This window comes from Triticum urartu, chromosome 7A (assembly GCF_056163025.1).
Source record: "Triticum urartu cultivar PI428250 chromosome 7A, HENAU_Tu73, whole genome shotgun sequence".
In the NCBI taxonomy this organism is placed as follows: Eukaryota; Viridiplantae; Streptophyta; class Magnoliopsida; order Poales; family Poaceae; genus Triticum; species Triticum urartu.
Window position 1 is genome coordinate 174896600 of NC_141879.1, and position 26634 is coordinate 174923233.

General features: G+C 48.4%; 1 protein-coding gene across 1 annotated transcript; it reads right to left on the reverse strand.

Annotated features, from left to right (window-relative positions):
- Nucleotides 1–10966: 10966 nt before the first annotated feature.
- LOC147958845 (uncharacterized) lies at nucleotides 10967–12979 on the reverse strand. Its single transcript, XM_087532331.1, has 4 exons — nucleotides 12474–12979; nucleotides 11677–12179; nucleotides 11513–11567; nucleotides 10967–11417 (listed from the first exon to the last, which is right to left on the reverse strand). The coding sequence occupies exons 1-4, from the start codon at nucleotides 12977–12979 to the stop codon at nucleotides 10967–10969; spliced, it is 1515 nt and encodes a 504-aa protein (XP_087388457.1).
- Nucleotides 12980–26634: the final 13655 nt, after the last annotated feature.

The following is a 26634-nucleotide window of genomic DNA, read 5'->3' on the forward strand; positions in this document are numbered from 1 at the left end:
TCATCAAGTTGTACCCACCAAAGTTTAATCATTCCGTCGAGCCCCTCGACGCGGATGACTGGCTCCGCAGCATCACACACAAGCTACGTTCTGCCAACATAGCCGAAGCTGATAAGGTTACCTATGCTGCCTATCACCTCGAAGGCCCTGCTAGCCTTTGTTGGGAAAACTTTGAGGCTATGCGCCCGGTCGTCCAAATCACTACTTGGGCTGAATTCAGTGAGGCTTTCCGTGAGCATCACATCCCGGAAGGTCTCATAGATCGCAAGAGGGAAGAGTTCTGCAATTTCACCCAAGGAAGACTGACTGTGGATGCATATAGTCATGAATTTGGGAATCTGGAACGATATGCTCCTAAAGAGGTATCCACCGACGCTAAGAAGCAGGCAAGGTTCCACAAGGGACTTAGCCCCGAGCTTCGCCGCGATCTTCATCTGAACGAGTGCACCTCCTTTCAGAAGTTGGTCAATAAAGCTATCAGTACTGAGACAGGCCAGTCTGACTATGACGCTTCACGCAAGCACTCTCGTGATTTTGGTTCTTCATCTGGCTCTGGATCTCAGAAGAGCCGGGTGTGGATTCCAAGCACGGCACTGCCACCCAGGTTCATTCCGAGGCCATCCTTTGAGGTGCCTCGCCCCAACCAGCAGTTTGCACCGTCTAAGCCCTATGCTGGCCCTACTGCTAATGCTGCTCCACGCCCCAATGTTGTGACATGTTTCAAGTGTGGAGAGCCGGGTCACTACAGTCGAGAGTGTCCCCAGAACAACAACCCCAATTAGTCTGGAAAGTCCGTTGGCCGTGGTAAGCCAGCGGGAAAGACATTCTACGCCAAGCCAGCCACCACTGCATGTGGCCATGTCAACTATGTCTCAGCTAAGGAGGCTCATGAGGATCCTAACGTCGTCCTTGGTATGCTCCTTGTTAATTGCCATCCGGCATCTATTCTTTTCGATACTGGAGCATCTCATTCATTCATATCAGAGAGCTATGCTCGATTGCATAACACAACATTCCGTGACATGCCCACTTCCATGGTAATTCAAACTCCGGGTTCCAAATGGCAAACCTCTAGAGTAAGCCATGGGAATGAAATTCTTGTCGATAGACTTGTCTTCCTTGCATATTTAATAGCTCTCAAGTCCTTGGACATAAACATCATCTTGGGTATGGACTGGACGTCAGCTCATTATGCTAAGATTGATTGTGCCACTAAAACCGTTCAACTTACTCACCCATCGGGCAAGACAGTCAATGTCTTAACTCGAGTGGCCAAGTGCCAGCTTTACTCCCTAAATGCCAACCCCCTTCCAGACCTTGAAGATATTCCGATAGTCCGAGACTTCCCGGATGTCTTTCCAGAAGAACTGCCAGGTGTTCCACCTGACAGGGATGTCGAGTTTGTGATAGACCTTGTTCCAGGAACCGTTCCAATTTCTAGAAGACCCTATAAGATGGCACCCTTAGAACTAGCCAAGCTTAAGAACCAACTCGATGAGTCCTTGAAAAAGGGTTTCATCCGTCCTTGTTCCTCCCCTTGGGCTTGCCCCGTCTTCTTCGTCAAGAAGAAGGATGGAACGGATCGGATGGTTGTAGATTACCGACCTGTCAACTTGGTCACTATCAAGAACAAGTATCCGCTTCCCAGGATCAATGATCTGTATGACCAGCTCGCTGGATCCTCAGTCTTTTCCAAGATGGATTTGAGGTTGGGCTACCATCAAATCAAAATCAGAAATTGGGACATTCCCAAAACGGCGTTTGTTACCCGCTATGGCCAATACGAGTACACCGTCATGTCCTTTGGTTTAACCAATGCCCCAGCCACCTTCTCTCGGTTAATGAACTCGGTCTTCATGGAGTATTTGGATAAATTCGTTGTAGTATACCTCGATGATATACTCATCTACTCCAAGAGTGAGGAGGAACATGCCGAACATCTAAGGCTGGTATTGATGAAACTTCGAGAGCATCGCCTTTATGCCAAATTCTCCAAGTGTGAATTTTGGTTGCCAGAAGTGACCTATCTAGGCCATGTAATCTCTGGTAAGGGTATTGCTGTCAATCCCGAGCGAGTTCAAGCCGTCCTTGATTGGACTCCACCTGAGACAGTCAAGCAAGTTTGGAGCTTCCTTGGCTTAGCAAGTTATTGCCGTCGCTTCGTCGAGAATTTCTCCAAGGTTGCTAAACCCCTAACTGAACTCCTCAAGAAAGATAAAAAGTTCGAGTGGACCCCATAGTGCGAGTTCAGCTTTCGGGAACTGAAAAGACGCCTGACATCTGCTCCCATACTGGTATCACCAGATTTGTCCAAGGACTTTTTTATCTATTGCGACGCCTCACGACAAGGACTAGGTTGCATACTCATGCAAGATCGTCAGTTAATTGCCTATGCCTCACGGCAATTACATCCACATGAGGAAAACTATCCCACACATGATCTAGAGCTTGCAGCGGTAGTCCATGCACTTAAAACTTGGCGACATTCGGTAATCGTTGCGAGATCTTCACCGATCACCAAAGTTTGAAATATATCTTCACCCAACCGGATTTGAATCTCAGGCAAAGACGTTGGGTCGAGTTGATCTTGGATTACGACTTAGGAATAACTTACACCCCGGGCAAAGCCAATGTCATGGCTGATGCGCTAAGTCATAAATCTTATTGTAACAACCTGATGTTACAACAAAGTCAACCACTTCTCCACAAGGAATTTCGTAAGCTTAACCTTCACATTGTTCCTCAAGGATTCCTATCCACCCTGGTGGCGAAACCGACCCTTATGGATCAGATCATAACCGCCCAGCGGTATGACAAGGGGATATCTCGGATCAAGAAAAACATCGCTAGTGGAGTTGCTAAGTGTTTTTCCATGGATGAGCGAGGTGTTGTATTCTTCGAGAACCGCTTGGTGGTTCCCAAGAAACAACATCTACGCCAGTTGATTCTTAAGGAAGCTCATGAATCCCCTCTCACCATTCATCCCGGTAGTACTAAAATGTATCAAGACCTACGCCAGAGGTTTTGGTGGACTAGGATGAAGAGAGAAATTGCTCAATGCATTGCTAGTTGCGACATCTGTCATCGTTTTAAAGCAGAGCATCAACGGCCTGCTGGCACCCTTCAACCTTTGGCTATTCCTGAGTGGAAATGGGATAAAATTAGTATGGATTTCATTACTGGGTTTCCCAGGACCAAGAGAGGGAATAATGCCATCTTCATCATGATCGATCGTCTTTCCAAGGTGGCCCACTTTCTACCTGTTCGTGAGAGTATCACCGCTAGCCAGCTAGCTGACTTATACATCTCCCAAATAGTGTCTCTTCATGGTGTCCCATTGGAAATTGACTCAGATCGTGGGAGTCTCTTCACCTCCCGATTTTGGGAAAGTTTCCAAAATGCTATGGGAACTCGTCTCTCTTTTAGCACCGCCTTCCACCCTCAATCCAGTGGTCAAGTAGAGCGAGTAAATCAAATTCTGGAAGATATGCTCCGAGCTTCTGTCATCTCATTCGGAATGGATTGGGAGAAATGCCTTCCATTCGCGGAGTTTGCTTATAACAATAGTTATCAAGCTAGCTTGGGCAAAGCTCCCTTCAAAGTTCTCTACAGACGAAAATGTCGAACGCCTCTTAACTGGTCAGAAACTGGGGAAAGAAAACTCTTTGGCCCGGATATGATTCAGGAAGCAGAAGAGCAGGTTCGCGTTATTCGTGAGAAATTGAAAACAGCCCAATCTTGTCAAAAGAGCCAATATGATCGTAAACATAAGCTCATGACTTATGAAGTCCAGGAGAAGGCTTACGTTCGGGTTACTCCGTTAAAGGGAACCCATCGTTTCGGTATCAAAGGCAAATTGGCTCCTCGTTACATTGGACCCTTTCGCATTCTTGCCAAACGAGGAGAAGTTGCCTACCAATTGGAACTACCTCCGCATCTTTCCAGAGTTCACACCATGTTTCTCAACTCAGGCGTTGCTTCGCGGATCCTATCCGTGGAGTGGACCACGAAACGCTTGATCTACAAGATAACCTCTCATATCGGGAATATCCCGTTCGTATCCTTGATCAAGCCGAGCGTACCACTCGACGCCATAGCATCAAGTTTCTCAAGGTTCAATGGTTACACCATTCCGAGAAAGAAGCCACTTGGGAAAGGGAGGATCGTCTTTGACTCGAGCACCCCACTTTCTTCCCAATGGATCCTGAATCTCGGGACGAGATTCTTTTGAGTGGGGGTGAGTTGTCACACCCTAGCTAGTTCATGCGTTAGAGTGATTGCATCATGTTTAAATTTCCCAGAAAGATGAAATGGGGATGATAGAACCCCCAGCACCCCCCTGGAACAACTAGGGTTTACTAAAAAACTTTTCAATGAACCTGAAATGCCCTTCTAAAAAGCCCACCCTTTTTGTTTTGGGTTAAAACCTTTGAAAAAAATGGTGAACATTTTTCCAGGACATCTTAAGGTCATTGGATTAATTCATATAGTATTTGCATTTGGGCATTTAAATGCTATAAAATATTTTGAATGCTCAAATAATCATAAACTAAAATGTTTACTGTTGGATATATTCTAAGCAGTAGCCATGATTAATTTTATGATTTTTGGAAATGCCCTGGCATTTTTAATAAAGCCCTAAAGTTACAGAAATAATAGAAAATATATAAAAACAGAAAAAGAGAGAGGGAAAGGAACTTACTTGGCGCAGCCCACCCAGCACACTGGCCGGCCCAGCACTGTGCTGGCCCGTGCCAGTCATCGCCTACCTCTGCCAGTAGGCAGAGGAGGGACACGGGCGCGTGCCCGACGCGCGCGCACCGCCGTGCGCCACCTCCTGCTTGCCGCTTCGCTGCTGGACGGGCTGGACGACCTCCACGTCGCGCCCCCGACCCCCTGGACACGTCCACTCTCCCCCTGCCTCTCTCCCTCGTTCCCCTCCGCCATGGCCGAAGCAGCCGCCACCGTCCCGCCACCGTAGCCGTAGCCACCGCCGTCTCTGCGCCGCCCTACCGTGTCCACGAGCTCCGCCACCCTCCTCTCTGTCGAGCAGGCCGAGCCCCGAGCGCTCGCGTGCCCCGAAGCCACCGCATCGACCTCGCCCGACTCCGCCACCGCTGGAGATCCCCCTTCGCTGTCACCGTCGTAGCAGGCCATCCCTGACCTCGCCGTCAGCTCCCTCGCAACCGCCATGAGCCTAGCTACCTCCCCACCCTCTTTGTTCCCTCTCTCGAGCCCCGTAGCGACTGCACGTAGCTCACCAGCACGCGCCGCCTCGGAGCTCGTCGCCGACGAGGCTCCGGCCACCCAACGGCTGCGCCACCTTGACCACTAGTCCTACCGCACCCCCGCGAACTCAACGCACTAACCCACGCGCCTCTCCGTGCCCCCTAGCGACGAGTCCGAGCTCACCCGAGCTCCGGCCGCCGCCAAACTCGACGCCGTGACAACTCCGACCACCCCAGGCCCAACCGCCTACCCCACTCGACGCGGACGAGTGCCCGCGTCACGTAGATGCCCTCCGGCGGCCAAATGGTCACACGGAGGAGGAAACCCGCGTCAACTCCGGCGAGTTTGACCCGTGGGGCCGGCTCCTAACTAAATTAGATTAGTTTTTAATTAGTGCTAATCACTCTATTAGAGGTTAATGACCTTGTTAACTAACCCTCTCTCACTGACATGTGGGCCCAGGGCCTAACTAATCGAGTTTAGTGCTAACTAAACATTAACTAACTCTGTTAGTTAGCTGAGACACTGACATATGGGGCCCACCAGTCAGGTTTGACCTAGGCTGGTGCCTTTGACCCGCTGACATCACAGTGACGCAGTTAATTATTTTCTGGAATTATTTTTATATAGGAAATTCCAGAAAATAGCCAAAACTTCTAAAAATCATAGAAAATCAACCATAGCTCCAAATCAAACAAATTATATATGAAAAATGATCAGAAAAATTCAATCTTTCCGTCTGTAATGGTTTCATGCATGACAAAACACTTTAACCTTGCTGTTTAGGTGAAACAAGCTAATACACTTATAATGCATAATAACTTAAGCTTCCATTTGAATCTTTGATTCAAATGGACCCATTTCAAATTGTTTCACATTGCATTAGGCAGGACACCTCATTTTACCATGTCATAGCATGCATCATATTGTTGCATATTGCCATGTGATGATTATATTCTGTGGTGTTTTTCGTGGTAGGTTCTGCCTCCGAGGATATCTCCGAGTATCCAACTGAAGGGCAGAACCCTACTACTACTCCATCAGGCAAGCAGCCCCATTGATCATATCGATACAATCCCATGTTCTCGCCTCTGCTCTCACTTACTGCCTTAAGACAACAACGTTTCAAACTGCTGTGTGCTACGGTAGTTGAACCCTTATCATCTGCATGACCTGTCATTGCCACAGTAACTAGATGAAACCCACTAGCATGTGTAGGAGTTGATTGAGCCATGTATGTGTTTCCTACCTTGCTATGCCTGCTATGCTTAGAGTTGAGTCAGGTCTGGTTCATCTGGGTGATGGGCTAGAGTGAAATGATTATGTCGGTAATGTGAGAGATGTGTTGAACATGATTTGGTAAAGGTATCGATGAGAGGCCATGTAGGAGTACATGGTGGGTTGTTTCATTGAGGCCGTCCCTAAGAACTGAGATCTGTATGTGTGATTTAAGATTCAGTTACCACCATGCATTGGGATCCTTAATTGATCCTCTTGGCTTCTTAATCACCCTACTACTCTGTCCAGGAGTTGCAACTAGTTTCTGGTGTTTGTAGGTTATGTGTTGGCGGCCGTGCGTAGCGCTGACCCTAGGGGTTGGCTATGATGCGGTAGATACACCGTGGCATGGTGTACCGAGTCACCCGTTTGGTGTCTCAGGAACCCTATTCACATCGTTCGGGGATGTATGTGGAAACCTCGGCCGGACCCCCTGCGGATGGAACCTGGATAGGCGACAAACCTGGACTAGAGACTTGAGTGTTTAGGTAGGCCGTGGCCGACACCCTCGTTGGGCTTCCGCTTGAAGGTTGCCGAGTACATGTCATGTAAACGACGGTAAGTGGTGAGAGCGTGTATGAAGAAGTACACCCCTGCAGGGTTAACATCATCTATTCGAATAGCCGCGTCCGCGCTAAAGGACTACTTGGTTGCCTATATAGTTCATAGACAAGTTAATGGTTACTACTAAAAGACTCAAGATAAGTGTGAGTACTGAGGATGGCCCTCTCGTAGGATGACGAGGGAGGATCCCCGGTGGAGTATTGTGTTGGTGATTAGTGGACTCGTGTGTGAAAACTATTTTTACTAGTGGTGTCTCGTAGGATAGCTTAGCCAAGAGTCAAAGCTGGCTTGCTGCAATAACTCCACCACCTTCTTGAGAATGAGCATGTATAGTAGGTTCTGTTGTTAGACTTGCTGAGTACCTTTGTACTCATGTTGCTTTAATTACTGTTGTCAGACGACAACACCGCCCCCTCCGATGGGTTTTATGTAGAACTCGACATGGATGAGTAACTTGCCACCCAGGTGGTGATTCTGGCCCTAGAGGGCCCTATGTAGATAGGCAGACTTCGACAAGCCTTCTTTCTTTCTAGTGTCTATACTCAGACTATTTGCTTCCGCATGTGCTTGTATGCTTGTATGACTTGAGTGTCGGGTCATGTGACCCCTACCTGTATGAACATGTTATGTATGGCTCTCTGGAGCCTTTAAATAAAGTACTTGAGTTGTAGAGTTTTGTCGTGATGCCATGTTGTATTTGCACATATCGAGCATATTGTGTGTATGATTGAAATGCTTGGTATGTGTGGGATTCGACAATCTAGTTTTTTATCCTTGGTAGCCTCTCTTATGGGGAAATGTAGTCTAGTGCTCCTTGAGCCATAGTAGTCCGCTACAGCCCGGTTCACCGGAGTCCTACTAGCCGAGCACTACTCCTCAGGACACTTGACTGGCCGACATGTGTTTCACTTCGTTCCTATGTCTGTCCCTTCGGGGAAATGTCACGCAGTGACATCCGGAGTCCTGCCTAGCCTGCTATAGCCCGGGTTACCCGGAGTCCTGTTAGCCCAGTGCTACAGCCCGGATTCACACGCTGTTGACCGACATGCTCGATGTGATTCATGTATGCCTGTCTCCATAGGTCTGTGCCGCTTTGGGTTCACGACTAGCCATGTCGGCCCGGGTTCTCTGTCATATGGATGCTAGCGACACTATCATATATGTGAGCCAAAAGGCGCAAACGGTCCCGGGCCATGGTAAGGCGACACCCGTGGGGATACCGTGTGTGAGGCCGCAATGTGATATGAGGTGTTACCAACTAGATCGATGTGACTTGGAATCGGGGTCCTGACAAAATGCGACTATCCTTCTACCACACTTGTGCTTCAAAGTAGCACCATGATCTTCATGATAGAGAGTCTCCTATGTTGTCACTTTCATATACTAGTGGGAATCTTTCATTATAGAACTTGGCTTGTATATTCCAATGATGGGCTTCCTCAAAATGCCCTAGGTCTTCGTGAGCAAGCGAGTTGGATGCACACCCACTTAGTTTCTTTTTGAGCTTTCATACACTTATAGCTCTAGTGCATCCGTTGCATGGCAATGCCTACTCACTCACATTGATATCTATTGATGGGCATCTCCATAGCCCGTTGATGTGCGGCTATCTTCTCTTTTTTGTCTTCTCCACATCCACCATTCTATTCCACTTATAGTGCTATGTCCATGGCTCACGCTCATGTATTGCGTGAAGATTGAAAAAGTTTGAGAACATCAAAAGTATGAAACAATTGCTTGGCTTGTCAACGGGCTTGTGCATGATTTAAATATTTTGTGTGATGAAGATAGAGCATAGCCAGACTATATGATTTTGTAGGGATAGCTTTCTTTGGCCATGTTATTTTGAGAAGACTTGATTACTTTGTTAGTATGCTTGAAGTATTATTATTTTTATGTCAATATTAAACTTTTTTCTTGAATCTTTCGGACCTGAATATTATTGCCACAATAAAGAGAATTACATGAATAAATATGTTAGGTAGCATTCCACATCAAAAATTCTGTTTTTATCATTTACCTACTCGAGGACGAGCAGGAATTAAGCTTGGGGATGCTTGATACGTCTCCAACGTATCTATAATCTTTGATTGTTCCATGCTATTATATTATCCATCTAGTATGTTTTATATGCTATTTTATATGATTTTTGGGACTAACCTATTAACCTAGAGCCCAGTGCCAGTTTCTGTTTTTTTCCTTGTTTTTGAGTATCGCAGAAAAGGAAAACCAAACAGAGTCCAATTGACCTAAAATTTCACGGAGATTATTTTTGGACCAGAAGAAGCCCACGGAGTATCGGAGATGGGCCAGAAGAGTTCCGAGGCACCCACGAGGGTGGGGCGTGCCCTACCCCCTGGGCGCGCCCCCTACCTCGTGGCCGCCTCGGGGACCCCCTGACTTGTTCCCGACTCCAACACCTCTTATATATACCCAAACTTCTAGAAAGAAACCTAGATCGGGAGTTCCGCCGCCGCAAGCCTCTGTAGCCATCGAAAACCAATCTAGACCCGTTCCGGCACCCTACCGGAGGGGGGAATCCCTCTCCGGTGGCCAGCTTCATCATCCCGGCGCTCTCCATGACGAGGAGGGAGTAGTTCACCCTCGGGGCTGAGGGTGTGTAGCAGTAGCTATGTATTTGATCTCTCTCTCTCTCTCTCATGTTCTTGATATCACACCATCTTGATGTATCGTGACCTTTGCTATTATAGTTGGATCTTATGATGTTTCTCCCCCTCTACTCTCTTGTAATGGATTGAGTACCCTTTGAAGTTATCTTATAGGATTGAGTCTTTAAGGATTTGAGAACACTTGATGTATGTCTTGCATGTGCTTATCCGTGGTGACAATGGGATATCACATGATCCACTTGATGTATGTTTTGGTGATCAACTTGCGAGTTCCGTGACCTCGTGAACTTATGCATAGGAGTTGGCACACGTTTTCGTCTTGACTCTCTGGTAGAAACTTTGGGGCACTCTTTGAAGTTCTTTGTGTTGGTTGAATAGATGAATCTGAAATTGTGTGATGCATATCGTATAATCATACCCACGGATATTTGAGGTGACACTGGAGTATCTAGGTGACATTAGGGTTTTGGTTGATTTGTGTCTTAAGGTGTTATTCTAGTACGAACTCTAGGATAGATCGAACGGAAAGAATAGCTTCATGTTATTTTACTACGGACTCTTGAATAGATCGATCGGAAAGAATAACTTTGAGGTGGTTTCATACCCTATAATAATCTCTTCGTTCGTTCTCCGCTATTAGTGACTTTGGAGTGACTCTTTGTTGCATGTTGAGGGATAGTTATATGATCCAATTATGTTATTATTGTTGAGAGAACTTGCACTAGTGAAAGTATGAACCCTAGGCCTTGTTTCAACGCATTGCAATACCGTTTATGCTCACTTTTATCATTTTTTACTTTGCTATTTTTATATTTTCAGATTGCAAAAACCTATATCTATCATACATATTGCACTTGTATCCAATGTTTCCGAGTCGACGAGTCGACGGGTCGCTCGGGGGGGGGGGCGACTCTAGACTAGTCGTGACTAGTCTAGACTCACGGTCGAGGAGTCGACATGGCGACGAGTAGACGTGAGTTAAGAAGTAGGTAGTAGGGTAGTAGTTAGTAGGTACATTAAGTAAATGCAACCTGATTCAAATGCAAGGAAATAAGTTCAACACTTCAAGTATTCAACACCAAAACATGAATGGCAGATTCAAATGGAAGGAAATAAGTTCAACACTTTAAATCTTCAAGCAATCAAGCCTCAAGCTCCATGTCTTCAAGCTGAAAATCTGTGTCTTCATCATCTGGTGATTAAACATCGTCTTCATTGCTGCTCTCCATGTCTGTGTCATATTCTGCCGCTTCTAATTCAGCCCTCTACTCTTCATTATGCACAACCAGCCTTGTTCTTGCATTGTTCCGAGTGTAGGTGATATAAGGGCCTATGGGTCGTGCAATAGACTCACTAGGATCACCACATGCTCTCCTAGGATAGTTGCGGCCTGCTAGAGAAGTTGATACAGCCATGGCTTCATCAACCTGAGACCAAAGTAGTGGTGTTTCACCGTCCATGACTTGAGCTTGATCTTCATGTACCATTTCAGCATTGATATCAACCCATTCATTATCCCATTCGAATTCTTCTAAGGCAAGTGGACTAGATTTCTTTGCTTTAGAACCTTGGTCACGCAGATTCTGAAACCTAGCTTCCATTTTCCGGTTGTACGAGACATATGATAGCTTGTTCAATCTCTTGTACTCTAGACGGTTTCTCCCTTTGGTGTGGATCTGAAAGCACACAAATATGTGAGAAGCTACTGCAATTAGCCTATCAAACCAGCCAACTAATGGCTACTTACATGAGCAAATACACTCCAATTGCACTCGCAGCCGGATGCTAAACAGCATAGACTAATGATTCACTTTGCAAGAGTTTGGAGGTCAAAAGCAAGGCCACCATAAGCATTCCACCAAAGAACTACAAAACCAAGAAGTCCCACATTAAAGAGAAGGCCACAATAACCAGCAATTAGTGGAGTAATTGAGCTGAACAAGAAGACACAAGCTGCCATAAAATTTATACTTACAAGGGATTTTTTTGTCACGGTCTTTAATTGACAATGGCTTTGAGAAACATTCACTGCCCAGCTCATAGTCATCAGCTTCCCTACTTATAGTTGTTTGCTGCTCATCATCGGGCACCATCTTCCATAGCACATCATTGAACATTGAACAGAGACGGGAAGCTTGTCTTCTGTTGGACTCCTTAATGGCAAAGAATTTATTTGGGTTCAAGAACAAAGCAACCCCATGTAGCTTTTGTTCCATCTGATTATCCCACCTCTTATCAACAATAGCTACCACTTGACCTAGGAGGTTTGGCTTATGTGTCAGAGCTTCCTTTATGTGTGTCTTTGCAAAATCCATGGCTGCCCACATTTCTACCATAGCCGAAGTCTCGTCACCATCAGCGCTCCTCAAAGCTCTAAGAAGTGGTTGTGAAGCTCTCATGCAATGCTCCACTGATTGCCAAAATGACACGGAGATCACAGTTGCTTCAGCCGCCTTCCCTCCTTCGCTGTCCTTTAATCTGTTTGCATACCATTATGGGCTAACAAAGAGAGTTTTCAATGTTTGTCTTTGCTTCCACATGCTTGCCAAAGTAAGGAATGACGTAGTGAAATGAGTTGCTCCAGGCCTCACAATTTCTTGCTTACCATTCAAGCTTCTCATTAAATCAAGAACCTTTCCATGGGCATAAATAAATCCGGGTGTTCTCTTTGCTTTAGCAATGCAATGGCTGAACTCTTTGATCTTCCCAACGTCCTCTAGCATAAGATCCAAACAGTGGGCAACACAAGGTGTCCAATACATTGTAGGATACTTTTCCATTAGAAGTCTACCGACTGCCTTGTAGTTAGACCCATTATCGCTAACTACTTGGACTACCAATTCAGGGCCAATTGCGTCAATTTGTTCGCTCAACAGCTTTTCCACCAGATTTGCATCAACTGTTTCAGAAGAAACATTGGCTGTCCCTAAGAAGAAGGTACCTTCTGGACTATTGACGAGGAAGTTGATCAAGTGCCGCCCGGTCATGTCCGTCCAGCCATCTGACATGAGTGAGCAACCATATTCTTTCCATGCAACTTCATGCTTCCCTTTCAAGTTGTCGGTCTTGATCTTTGCCTTCTCTAGCAATGGTTCCCCCACTTGATGATAAGTACGAGATATATAATCAGAGCCATACTGCCCTATAGATTCTAATAGAATCTCCCAACTCCTTGAATTGACAATATTGAGTGGAAGGCAATTCTCATACAAAAAGTCAGCTACATGACCATCTACATCATTTTTTTGCTCCTTTGTCTTCTTGTTGTAATCCTTCATGTTCTTTTGAGTGCCCTTTGACATATGTCTCTCGGCCACCTCTTCCGATGTCTTCCGAATCTAATCTGCAATGGACTTTCCTTGCTTCTTTGCCATCGTCGCTGCCAAATGAGTAGTCCCCTCTGATTTCATTTTCGTGGAGGCATTGGAGTTGGAGTTGGAAGCTCTTGAACTTCCTGCACAGTTCTCTTGTTCAGCACCTTCACCATCTTCTTCACCACCTTCATCTCCATCAAGATTTTTGAAACGGAATGAGCGAGTCTTCAAGTAGTCGTGCATCTCCTTTCGAATTGCAGGGGTTGTTTTGGTGCACATACTCACAATTGTAAACCCCCCAACAAGGTGTTTCTTCATCCTACAAGGTCCAGAGGTAATTTGCTTGCCGCACAAATTACACTGCAGCAACAACCTCTTGTTAAGATCTGGCCAGAATGCATATTTCCCTGCTGGATCCTTGCTCTTTGTTGGCCTCCTCTTAGGATCTTTGAATGGATCATAGTGCTCATCAGCTTCTTCTGCAGCTTGAGCTGATCGAACAACTTGGGCTATCTCGGGCTGGGAGGACATGGTGCTTGCAGTGAATCTGTGATATAAGGAAAGATAACTCCACTTAGTTGTTTTTTCACCAAATCAAGCCCTAAGCTACCTAGCAGAAACACTAGAGGTCCTCCCAGCAGCAGAAGCATCTAGATCAGAGCAAAAGGAAAAGAAAGGAAAAGGGATACATGATAGTACTTACCAAGTTACCAGGGGAGGAGCACACAGTAGCAGCAACAACCAGGGGAGGAGTGGAGGAGCACAACAGCAGCAACATCAACCAGGGGATGAGTGGAGGAGCATAGCAGCAGCAACCAGAGGAGGAGGGAAGGAACACATCAGCAGCAGCAACAACCAGAGGAGGAGGGGAGGAGGAGCACACCACCAGCAGCAACCAGGGGAGGAGGGAAGGCAGCCGCCAGGGAGAAGGTTAGGTCATGGTGAGGGGGTGGATCCTCTATAGGGTTTCCAGGGGTGGGATGGGCTGATGGGCCAAGCAAATATAGTTAAAAACACATAACTGTTGGGGGCCCAAAATAGTGAGTCGTTCAACTCAGACACAGCAACTAGTCGTGACTAGTCGAGACTAGTCGCTCGAGTCGCTCGACTCATGCCAGGAGTCGAGTCGAGAGCCTGAGTCGCTCCTGCACTGGCGACTCGTCGACTAGTCGACGACTAGTCGCGACTAGTCGAGCGACTCGAAAACAGAGCTTGTATCACCATCTCTTCGCCGAACTAGTGCACCTATACAATTTATCATTGTATTGGGTGTGTTGGGGACACAAGAGACTCTTTGTTATTTGGTTGCAGGGTTGTTTGAGAGAGACCAACTTCATCCTACGCCTCCCACGGTTTGATAAACCTTAGATCATCCACTTGAGGGAAATTTGCTACTGTCCTACAAACCTCTACACTTGGAGGCCCAACAACGTCTACAAGAAGAAGGTTGTGTAGTAGACATCAGAACGCATTAAAATTCAACGGAACAATAGCACGGGCCATCTATCTACAACAACATAGACATGCAAAATACTATCAGTTACTAAGTTCATGATAAATTAAAGTTCAATTAATCAAATTACTTAAGAACTCCCACTTAGATAGACATCTCTCTAATCATCTAAGTGATCACGTGATCCATATCAACTAAACCATGTCCGATCATCACGTGAGATGGAGTAGTTTTCAATGGTGAACATCACTATGTTGATCATATCTACTATATGATTCACGCTCGACCTTTCAGTCTCAGTGTTCCGAGGCCATATCTGCATATGCTAGGCTCGTCAAGTTTAACCCGAGTATGTTGTGTGCGCAAAACTGGCTTGCACCCATTGTATGTGAATGTAGAGCTTATCACACCCGATCATCATGTGGTGTCTCGGCACGACGAACTGTAGCAACGATGCATACTCAGAGAGAACACTTATACCTTAAAATTTAGTGAGAGATCATCTTATAATGCTACTGTTGAACTAAGCAAAATAAGATGCATAAAGGATAAACATCACATGCAATCAATATAAGTGATATGATATGGCCATCATCATCTTGTGCCTTTGATATCCATCTCCAAAGCATCGTCATGATCACCATCGTCACCGGCTTGACACCTTGATCTCCATGGAAGCATCGTTAAGGTTGTCTCGCCAACTATTGCTTCTACGACTATCGCTACCGCTTAGTGATAAAGTAAAGCAATTACATGGCGATTGCATTTCATACAATAAAGTGACAACCATATGGCTCCTGCCAGTTGCTGATAACTTCGTTACAAAACATGATCATCTCATACAATAAAATTTAGCATCATGTCTTGACCATATCACATCACAACATGCCCTGCAAAAACAAGTTAAACGTCCTCTACTTTATTGTTGCAAGTTTTACGTGGCTGCTACGGGCTGAGCAAGAACCGTTCTTACCTACGCATCAAAAACCACAACGCGGTATAGTGATTGCTTTTTGATCTTCAGAAAGAACCATGTTCATTGAATCCGATTCAACTAAATTTGGAGAAACTGACACCCACCAGCCACCTGTGTGCGAAGCACGTCGGTAGAACTAGTCTCGCGTAAGCGTACGCGTAATGTCGGTCTGGGCCGCTTCATCCAACAATATCGCCGAATCAAGAATCAACTAGTGACGGCAAGCAATATGTATATACCCACGCCCACAACTCCTTTGTGTTCTACTCGTGCATATAACATCCACACATAAACCTAGCTCGGATGCCACTGTTGGGGAACGCAGTAATTTCAAAAAAATTCCTACGCACACGCAAGATCATGGTGATGTATAGCAACGAGAGGGGAAAGTGTTGTCTACGTACCCTCGTAGACCGTAAGCGGAAGCGTTATGACAACACGGTTGATGTAGTCGTACGTCTTCTCGATCAACCGATCCTAGTACCGAAAGTACGGCACCTCCGTGATCTGCACATGTTCGGCTCGGTAACGTCCCACGAACTCATGATCCAGTAGAGTGTCAAGGGAGAGCTTCATCAGCACGACGGCATGATGACGGTGATGATGATGCTATCGGAACAGGGCTTCGCCTAAGCACCGCTACGATATGATCGAGGTGGATTATGTTGGAGGGGGGCACCGCACACGGCTGGAAACAATCAACTTGTGTGTTCTAGGGTGCCCCCTGCCCCCGTATATAAAGGAGCAAGGGGGGAGGCCGGCCGGCCCTTGGGGCACGCCAGGAGAGGAGTCCTCCTCCTAGTAGGAGTAGGACTCCCCTTTCCTACTCCTACTAGGAGGGGAAAAGGAAGGAGGAGAGGGAGAAGGAAAGGGGGGTGAGGGAGTCCTGGATTAGGGGGTCTCTGGACAGCCGGACTATATCCTTTGGCCGGACTGTTGGACTATGAAGATACAAGATTCAAGACTTCGTCTCGTGTCCGGATGGAACTCTACTTGGCGTGGAAGGCAAGCTAGGCAATACGGATATGTATATCTCCTCCTTTGTAACCGACCTTGTGTAACCCTAGCCCCTTCCGGTGTCTATATAAACCGGAGGGTTTTAGTCCGTAGGACAACATACAATCATACCATAGGCTAGCTTCTAGGGTTTAGCCTCTCCGATCTCGTGGTAGATCAACTCTTGTAATATCCATATCATCAAGAATAAATCAAGCAGTATGTAGGGTTTTACCTCCATCAAGAGGGCCCGAACCTGGGTAAAACATCGTGTCCCCTGCCTCCTGTTACCATCCGTCTTAGACGCACAGTTCGGGACCCCCTACCCGAGATCCGCCGGTTTTGACACCGACATTGGTGCTTTCATTGAGAGTTCCTCTGTGTCATCGCCGTTAGGCTTGATGGCTCCTATGATCATCGATAGCGGTGAAGTCCAGGGTGAGACTTTTTTCCCCGGACAGATCTTTGTGTTCGGCGGCTTCGCACTGCGGTCCAACTCGCTTGGCCATCTGGAGCAGATCGAAAGTTACGCCCCTGGCCACCAGGTCAGGTTTAGAAGCTTAAACTACACGGCCGTATCCGCGGAGACTTGATCTTCGACGGATTCGAGCCCCTGCCTTGGGCGCCACGCGGTCACGATGAGTATGATTTAGCTCTACCATTGGACAATGTTCGAGAAATGGCACCGGCAGCCGCTCCGACCCTCAATTCAGAGCCAGTTGCGCCATCCATGGACGGGTGGATAGACCCCGCCACGGAGGTCGTATCCTCTTCGGCGATCAAGCCGAATATCGACCTTAGCCTTCATGAGAGCCGTGTCGTCAAACTGCCGGATCCTTCTCCGGCCACGGACTCCGAACCACCTGCGCCCGTTCCTATCGAATCCGATTGGGCGCCAATCATGGAGTTTACCTCCGCGGATATTTTTCAGCACTCGCCCTTCGGCGACATACTGAACTCATTAAGGTCTCTCTCCTTGTCAGGAGGATCCTGGCCAAACTATGTCTGGCGGGATTGGGATGCGTATGACGAAGAAATTCGCTGCCCACCCACCACCCACTTAGTAGCCATTGTCGACTACTTAATCAACATGCTCGACTTCGACTCCGAAGACATCGACGGTATGGACGACGATGCAGGAGACGAAGAGAAACCACTGCCCACAGGGCACTGGACAACCACCTCATCATATGATATATATACATGGTGGACACACCCAAAGAAGGCAATGGCGATGAGACAACGGGGGATGACCCCTCCAAGAAGCAACCCAAGCACCGGCGTCAGCGGCGCCGCTCTAAGTCCCGCCAAGGCAAAAGCGGTGATACCGGCGCAGGAGATAATAGCACTCCGGACAGTGCCGAAGACGGCAAAAATCCCCTCCAGCAAGATTTAGGGTGGGAGGATGGAGAAGCCAGCCCTCCAAAGAGAGCAGCAGATGGAGAGGCGGAGGATGATAATTACATGCCTCCCTCCGAAGACGAGGCAAGCCTCGACGATGATGAATTCGTCATGCCTGAGGATCCCGTCGAACAAGAGCGCTTCAAGCGCCGGCTTATAGCCACGGCAAATAGCCTTAAGAAAAAGCAACAACAGCTTCAAGCTGATCAAGATTTGCTAGCTGACAGATGGACTGAAGTCCTAGCGGCCGAGGAATATAAACTCAAACGCCCCTCCAAGAGTTACCCAAAGTGCAGGTTGCTACCCCGACTGGAGGAGGAAGCACCGAAACCTACATCCCCGGCGTATGACGCGGCTAATCGGCCACCTCATGGCCGCGACAGAGAGGCATTCCAGCCAAAAGCTCAGCCCACACCCCGACGCCATTCAAATAAAAAGGCATGGGGAAATACGCCAGACCTACGAGACGTATTGGAGGACAAAGCAAAACATGCAAGATCGATCTACGGATCACGAGGGCGCGCCACTATGCGAGACGATAATCATCACGTCAGATACAGTAAAAGTAAGTCCGGTCGGGCCGAACACAGCGGGCAAGACCCATTCGAGCTGCGTCGCGACATAGCCCAGTACAGAGGCACCGCACACCCCCTATGCTTCACAGACGAAGTAATGGATCATCAAATCCCAGAGGGTTTCAAACCCGTAAATATAGAATCATATGACGGCACAACAGATCCTGCAGTATGGTTCGAGGATTTCCTCCTGCATATCCACATGGCCCACGGTGATGATCTACACGCCATTAAATACCTCCCACTCAAGCTCAAAGGACCAGCTCGACATTGGCTCAATAGCTTGCCAGCAGAGTCCATTGGCTGTTGGGAGGATCTGGAAGCCGCATTCCTCGACAACTTCCAGGGCACTTACGTGCGACCACCAGATGCCGATGACTTGAGCCACATAATTCAGCAGCCAGAGGAATCGGCCAGGCAATTCTGGACATGGTTCCTAACAAAGAAAAATCAAATCATCGACTGTCCAGATGCAGAGGCCCTAGCAACTTTTAAGCACAACATCCGCGATGAGTGGCTCGCCCGGCACCTTGGTCAGGAAAAGCCAAAATCTATGGCAGCCCTCACGACACTCATGACCCGCTTTTGTGCGGGAGAAGACAGCTGGCTGGCTCGCAGTAATAACATATCAAAGAACCATGGTACTTCGGATACTAAGGACGGCAATGACAGGTCACATCGCAACAAACATAAGCGCCGCATTAACAGCGACAATACCAAGGATACGACAGTCAATGCCAGATTCAAAGGCTCTAAACCCGGTCAGCGGAAAAAGCCATTCAAAAGAAGCACTCCGGGACCGTCCAGTTTGGACCGTATACTCGATCGCTCATGCCAAATACACGGCACCCCCGACAAGCCAGCCAACCACACCAACAGGGATTGTTGGGTGTTCAAGCAGGCCGGCAAGATAAATGTCGAAAACAAAGATAAGGGGTCACATAGCGATGACAAGGAGGAGCCCCGGCAGCCGAACACCGGAGGACAGAAGAGGTTCCCCCCACAAGTGCGGACGGTGAACATGATATACGCAACCCACATCCCCAAGAGGGAGTGGAAGCATGCGCTCAGGGACGTATATGCGCTGGAGCCAGTCACCCCAAAGTTCAACCCATGGTCTTCCTGTCTGATCACCTTCGACCGCAGAGACCACCCCACTAGTATCCGTCATGGCGGATTCGCCGCATTGGTCCTAGACCCAATCATTGACGGATTTTACCTCACTCGAGTCCTTATGGATGGCGGCAGCAGCCTGAACCTGCTTTATCAGGACACAGTGCGCAAAATGGGTATAGACCCCTCAAGGATCAAACCCACAAAAACGACCTTTAAAGGCGTCATACCAGGTGTAGAGGCCCATTGCACAGGCTCAGTAACACTGGAAGTGGTCTTCGGATCTCCGGATAACTTCCGAAGCGAAGAGTTAATCTTCGACATAGTCCCATTCCGCAGTGGCTACCATGCACTGCTCGGGCGAACCGCATTTGCGAGATTCAATGCGGTACCGCATTATGCATATCTCAAGCTCAAGATGCCAGGACCTCGGGGGGTCATCACAGTCAATGGAAACACAGAGCGCTCTCTCCGCACGGAGGAGCACACTGCGGCCCTCGCAGCGGAAGCGCAAAGCAGCCTCTTAAGGCAATCCACTAGTTCGGCGATTAAGGACCCGGACATCTTCAAGCGCGCCCGGAGTAATCGGCAACAGGACCGCCTGGCACGTTTCGAGCTCGCATAGCAATGCGGCCCTCACCCCGGTCCCAGCCAAACGGCGAAATCCGTGCCACACGTACATAATTACGCATTAAAAATACCATGGGCACAGGCGGGGAGGGGGGCACGACTGCGGCACGCTCCAAGTCACGGCTTAAACCACACTAGGGGCTTCCTGCTTTCTTATTTTTCTCTTTCAGGACTTTAATCTCTGGAAACCTTGTACGGCAGCATGATTGCCGAACACATGATGCAGGAAGGCAGAAAGCTACGTCACACCACGGAACTCTCAGGTGGATTACGATAACGAGTGAAATATTTGCTTTAATACTATTCCTCAGCTTGCCCTTGGAAGGGACATTTCAAATAGTCCTACTTTTTGCTTATCGCACTACTTGTATCATCCTGCTTTAACGCACCTTTTTGAATAAACAATGCATAGCATTAAGACTATTATTGCATTCTTCCTTTCTATATACATATATATATATGTTCATTCATGACATCTAGCACCCGTACACTCTAGTACGGCCAATACGCCAGGGGCTTAAGCATACCCCATAATGCGGCGTGAGAAGTCTGAACACTTTCAACAGTGCGGCACCCCGAACTTATAGCATTATATGCATCAGCTCCGAATCATGTCTTGTGTCAATAGTTGGGTTTGCCCGGCTCCCATGTTTTGGTACCTTACGTTCTGCTATATCGGCTAAGGTAGCACTGGGAGAACTACTGCGATTGTGCCCCGGTTTTGCTAGGCTAAGCACCTGAGTAGAGAAAGCTAAAACTGACTGTCATGATAAGGCGAGAGACTGGTCGCTGTTCAAGAGGTTTCAAGTCCCTAAAGACTTATGTCGCTTAGAGCGAGGAGTCGGCTCTGTCCGGCTTAAGGCGTGTATCACGCCCCGAATTCGGCCTTTCGAATACTAGGGGCTTTGCCGAAATTTAAAATTGTAGAATTCTATGGCTAAGTGAGAGTGATAACGCATTATAGTCCGATTGCGTTGTTCGTTGTGCTGAGCACCTCCCTCGAAGGACCCAAAATGGGAACAAGAGTGCTCAGGTTTATCCCGAACACCCCAGCACTCGTGGCGTGGGGGCAGAAGCCGACGACTATCCATCTCTCAGATTTGATAAACAGCCGAATAGAAGGTAATATTTTAAATTCAAACAAGCGTTGCATAGCGCATATGAACATGTTTTCATAATACGGGATTACACGAGCAAGTTTACTCAAATATTACATCTTTCGTACACTCGTCCGCTACGAGACGGGCACCCTTCAGGAAACCCTCATAGTACATCTCGGGGTGGCGATGCTCCTTGCCCTGCGACAGCCCTTCCTTCACCAGCTTCACGACGTCCATCTTGGCCCAGTGCACCTTCGCACGGGCGAAAGCCCGGCGTGCACCTTCGATGCAGACAGACCGCTTGATGACTTCCAGCCGTGGGCAGGCATCCACAAGCCGCCTCACCAGGCCGAAGTAGCTGTTGGGAAGGGCGTCACCAGGCCACATCCGGACTATAAAGCCCTTCATGGCCTGTTCGGCCGCCTTGTGTAGCTCGACTAGTTGCTTCAGCTGGTCGCTCAGAGGCATCGGGTGTTCGGTCCTAGTATACTGAGACCAGAACAGCTTCTCCGTTGAGCTTCCCTCCTCGGCCTGGTAAAACTATGCGGCATCCGACACGCTGCGGGGCAAATCTGTGAATGCTCCTGGAGAGCTCCGGATTCAGGTAAGTAACAAGTAATTTACTTTCACATGCTTGCTTTGCATATAGAATTCCTTACCCGCCGCTATCTTCTTCATCGCATCAATCTCCTGGAGGGCCTTTTGGGCTTCGGCCTTGGCACTCTTTGCACTCTCAAGGGCCGCGGCAAGCTCGGACTCTCATGTCTTCAAGTCAAGCTCCAACGCCTCGTGCTTCGTCACGAGAGCGTGGAGCTCTTGCTGTAGCTCGCCCACCCGTGCCTCTTGTTTTTCCCACTCGGTGCGCTCCTGGGCCGCTTTGTTTTTGGCCTCGGATAGCGCTTGCTTCAGGGTTGCCACTTCGGTCGTGGCCCCTGGCAAATTCACGATGATCCTGTCATTTTGCAATCGCATTCTTTATATATATATCCATAGACTAGGTACTACTTACCTTTGTTCTCCTCGAGCTGCCTCTTGGCAAGGCCGAGCTCTTTCTTGGACCCTTCGAGGTCCTGCTTCAGTGCAGCGACCTCCGCAGTCAGTGCGGCAGAGGCCAGCAGCGAAGCCTGCATACGCATATAGACATACTTATATTAGACTCCTGCGATATTATTTGATCCCCTATTCGGCTTTTCTTTGTGAACACCGAATAGAGCATCAGGGGCTACTGTCTATGCAGTAATATTTTTCCTATATTTCAAATACTTACCTCAAAGCCTGTTAGAAGGCTGGCACAGGCTTCAGTCAGTCCGCTCTTGACGGACTGAACCTTCTGGGTCACCGCACTCATAATAGTGCGGTGCTCTTCGTCGATGGAAGCACTGCGAAGCGCTCCCAACAGATTGTCCGATGCCCCTGGATGGGCAGAGGTCACCGGCACAGGCGTCTTGCCCCTTTTGGAAGGAGGCCGCCTGCCTGAGTCTGGAACCACTGGAGGTTCCGACGCGGTGTTCGGCTGAGGGCCGAACTCGGAGCCCTCAGGAGCCTTACTCCCTCTGCTCCTGGAGTCCGGAAGGTAGCTCTGAGGTGCCTCCGGGATTGTCTCCCCTCGACCCGGTGCCTCTTGAGACAATACCTCGGCATTGTCCGTAGGGCAAGGGGAGGTGGCAGTCGAAAGTGAATCGCTATCCATATCTGACGAGTCCAAGGAGCCGCCCGACGAAGATACGTCGATACGGGCTTGGGGCGGTCTGCATAATCATATTCGGCGTTAGGAGAAGCAGTGCGACAAAGGTATGCTATGAGTTACTCTGGTATCCGAATACTTACAACTTCGCCAGGGGCTCGGCCCTGAGCAGCCACTTGTCTTTGCCTTTGGCGGCGGTGGTGGAGTAGTCCGGAAGGAGGGTCCTCCCCTTCTTGGACCCTTCGCCCCCCCCCCCCCCGGTCGGGGCGGCCTTCCTTTTCTTGTCTCCCCCGACTGAAGGGGGAGAATCTTCATCTTCCTCCTCGTCTTCGGGGGAGGAGTGCATCGCGGAGTTATCGGATGATGAGCCCGATACCACCTGGTGCCGGGAACTCTTTCGGGTTCCCTTGGCCTTCTTGGTCTTCTCTGGCACCTTGTAAGAAGCCGGAGTCAGCATCTCCATCAGGAGAGCGTCCGCAGTGTCTTCGAGCAGAGGGGCCGGACAGTTAATCTGCCCCAACGTTTCCACCCAGTCCTGTCAAAGGCATGGAGCTCAGACCCCGCACATGGTTAAGCTAGGGGAAATAAATATCCTACCGGATGTATAGAACTCACCGAATGCGCTAGGCGCTTCGCGCTTAGCCCGCGGTCCTTGGTAAGAGAAGGAGGGACCTCGACGCCCTTGAACAACACCCTCCAGACGTCCTTGTGCGTCGTGTCGAAGAGCTCGCTTAGGGTCTGGTGCCGGGCCGGGTCGAACTCCCATAAGTTAAAATCCCGTTGTAGACACAGGAGGATCCGGCGGAAGAGCATGACCTGGACTATGTTGACAAGCTTGCTTCTTGCTTGCCATATTCCGGATACATTTCTGGAGTCCGTCCAGCTCCACTGAAGCAGGACCACCACCCTTCTCTTTCAACATGTCATCACATGGTCGTCTCACCAACTATTGCTCTTGCAACTATTGTTATCGCATAGCGATAAAGTGAAGCAATTATTTGGCGCGAAGCCTGCATACGCATATAGACAATCTTGAATCTTGTATCTTCATAGTCTAATAGTCCGAGAAGAACCTTCTCTTTCCAGGAGGTGAGCCGCGTGGGGATTCCGGATCGAAACTTGGGGGCCACCACCCAGTTGGTGTCGCGCGGCTCAGTGATGTAGAACCACGCCGATTGCCATCCCTTTATGGTCTCCACGAAGGAGCCTTCGAGCCATATAACATTGGGCATCTTGCCCACCATGGCTCCACCGCATTCCGCTTGTTGGCCTCCCATCACCTTTGGCTTGATATTGAAGGTCTTCAGCCACGGGCTGAAGTGGGGTCGGATGCGGAGGAAAGCCTCACACACGACGATGAATGCCGAAATGTTGAGGATGAAGTTCGGGGCCAGATCATGAAAGTCCAACCCGTAGTAGAACATGAGACCACGGACGAATGGATGGAGGGGAAACCCCAGTCCGTGGAGGAAGTGGTGGAGGAAAACTACCCTCTCGTGAGGTTCCGGGGTAGGGACGATTTGCCCCGCAGCGGGCAGCCGATGCACGATATTCGCGGCTAAGTATCCGGCCCCGTGCAGCTTTTTGATGTGTCCCTCCGTGATGGAGGAAGCCATCCATTTGCCTCCCGATCCGGACATGTTTGGAGAAGGTTGAGGGGAAGGATGTGGACTTGGGCATTGGAGCTCGAGTGCGCGAGAATGGATGAGCAAGGAGGAAGAAGGCGTGGGTAGAGAAAGGTTAAACCCTATCCCCTTATAAGGGCGGCCGAAACTATGCGCCCCCACTAGCCTGGTAAAACTCGCTTATCCCCCAAGCGCCGTAATTGATGGCGCGGTTGGGTTACCCACGCCCGTATTGATGATAATCCCGTAATAAGAGGGACACGATCTCTGCTTTGACAAGACGTGTCAAGAAACTGCCTTGCATTATGTGCGGGGCTAGTTAAAAGAAACGGTTCGAATAATCACCGGGCCACGACATGATGTCATGTTGCCGAAACATGTCAGCAGATTAGATTTGTGGAAATATTATTCTCTCTACAGTTGTATGTGAAACTTATTTTGCAGGGTTGGACACTATCCTTGTATTCAAATTCTTCTGTGGTGTATTCGGAGGAGGAACCCGCCTTGCAATGCCGAAGACAACACTGCATGCCGGACTCATCGTCATTGAAGCCTAGTTCAGGGGCTACTGAGGGAGTCCTGGATTAGGGGGTCTCCGGACAGCCGCACTATATCCTTTGGCCGGACTGTTGGACTATGAAGATACATGATTGAAGACTTCGTCTCGTGTCCGGATGGGACTCTACTTGGCGTGGAAGGCAAGCTAGGCAATACGGATATGGATATCTCCTCCTTTGTAACCGACCTTGTGTAACCCTAAGCCTCTCCTATGTCTATATAAACCGAAGGGTTTTAGTCCGTAGGACAACAACCACACCATACAATCATACCATAGGCTAGCTTATAGGGTTTAGCCTCTCCGATCTCGTGGTAGATCAACTCTTGTAATATCCATATCATCAAGAATAAATCAAGCAGGACGTAGGGTTTTACCTCCATCAAGAGGGCCCGAACCTGGGTAAAACATCGTGTCCCCTGCCTCCTGTTACCATCTGCCTTAGACGCACAGTTCGGGACCCCCTACCCGAGATCCGCCGGTTTTGACACCGACAGGGGGCACCGCCCCCCTTCCCTAGTCCAATTCAGACCAAAGGGGGAGGGGTGCACGGCCTACCCTGGTCGGCCCTCTCTCTCTCTACTAAGGCCCATGTGGCCCATTAGTTCTTTCGGGGGGTCCGGTAACCCTATGGTACTCCGGTTTTCTCTGAAATCACCCGGAACACTTTCGGTGTCCGAATATACCCGTCCAATATATCAATCTTTATGTCTCAATCATTTCAATACTCCTCGTCATGTCCGTGATCATATCCGGGACTCCGAACTACCTTCGGTCCATCAAAACACATAAACTCATAATACCAATCGTCACTGAACGTTAAGCGTGCGGACCCTATGGGTTCGAGAACTATGTAACATGACCGAGACACGTCTCCGGTCAATAAACAATAGCAGAACCTGGATGTTCATATTAACTCCCACATATTCTACGAAGATCTTCATCGGTCAAACCGCAAAATGATATACGTTGTTCCCTTTGTCATCGGTATGTTACTTGCCCGAGATTCGATCGTCGGTATCTCAATACCTACTTCAATCTCGTTACTGTCAAGTCTCTTTACTCGTTCCGTAATGCGTCGTCCCGCAACTAAATCATTAGTCACATTGCTTGCAAGGCTTATAGTGATGTGCATTACCAAGAGAGCCCAGAGATACCTCTCCGACAATCGGAGTGACAAATCCTAATCTCGATCTATGCCAACTCAACAAATACCATCGGAGACACCTGTAGAGCACCTTTATAATCACCCAGTTATGTTGTGATGTTTGGTAGCACACAAAGTGTTCCTCCGGTATTTGGGAGATGCATGATCTCATAGTTATAAGAACATGTATAAGTTATGGAGAAAGCAATAGCAACAAACTAAATGATCATCGTGCTAAGATAACGAATGGGTCTTGTCAATCACATCATTATCTAATGATGTGATCCCGATAATCAAATGAAAACTCATGTCTATGGTTAGGAAACGTAACCATCATTGATTCAACGAGCTAGTCAAATAGAG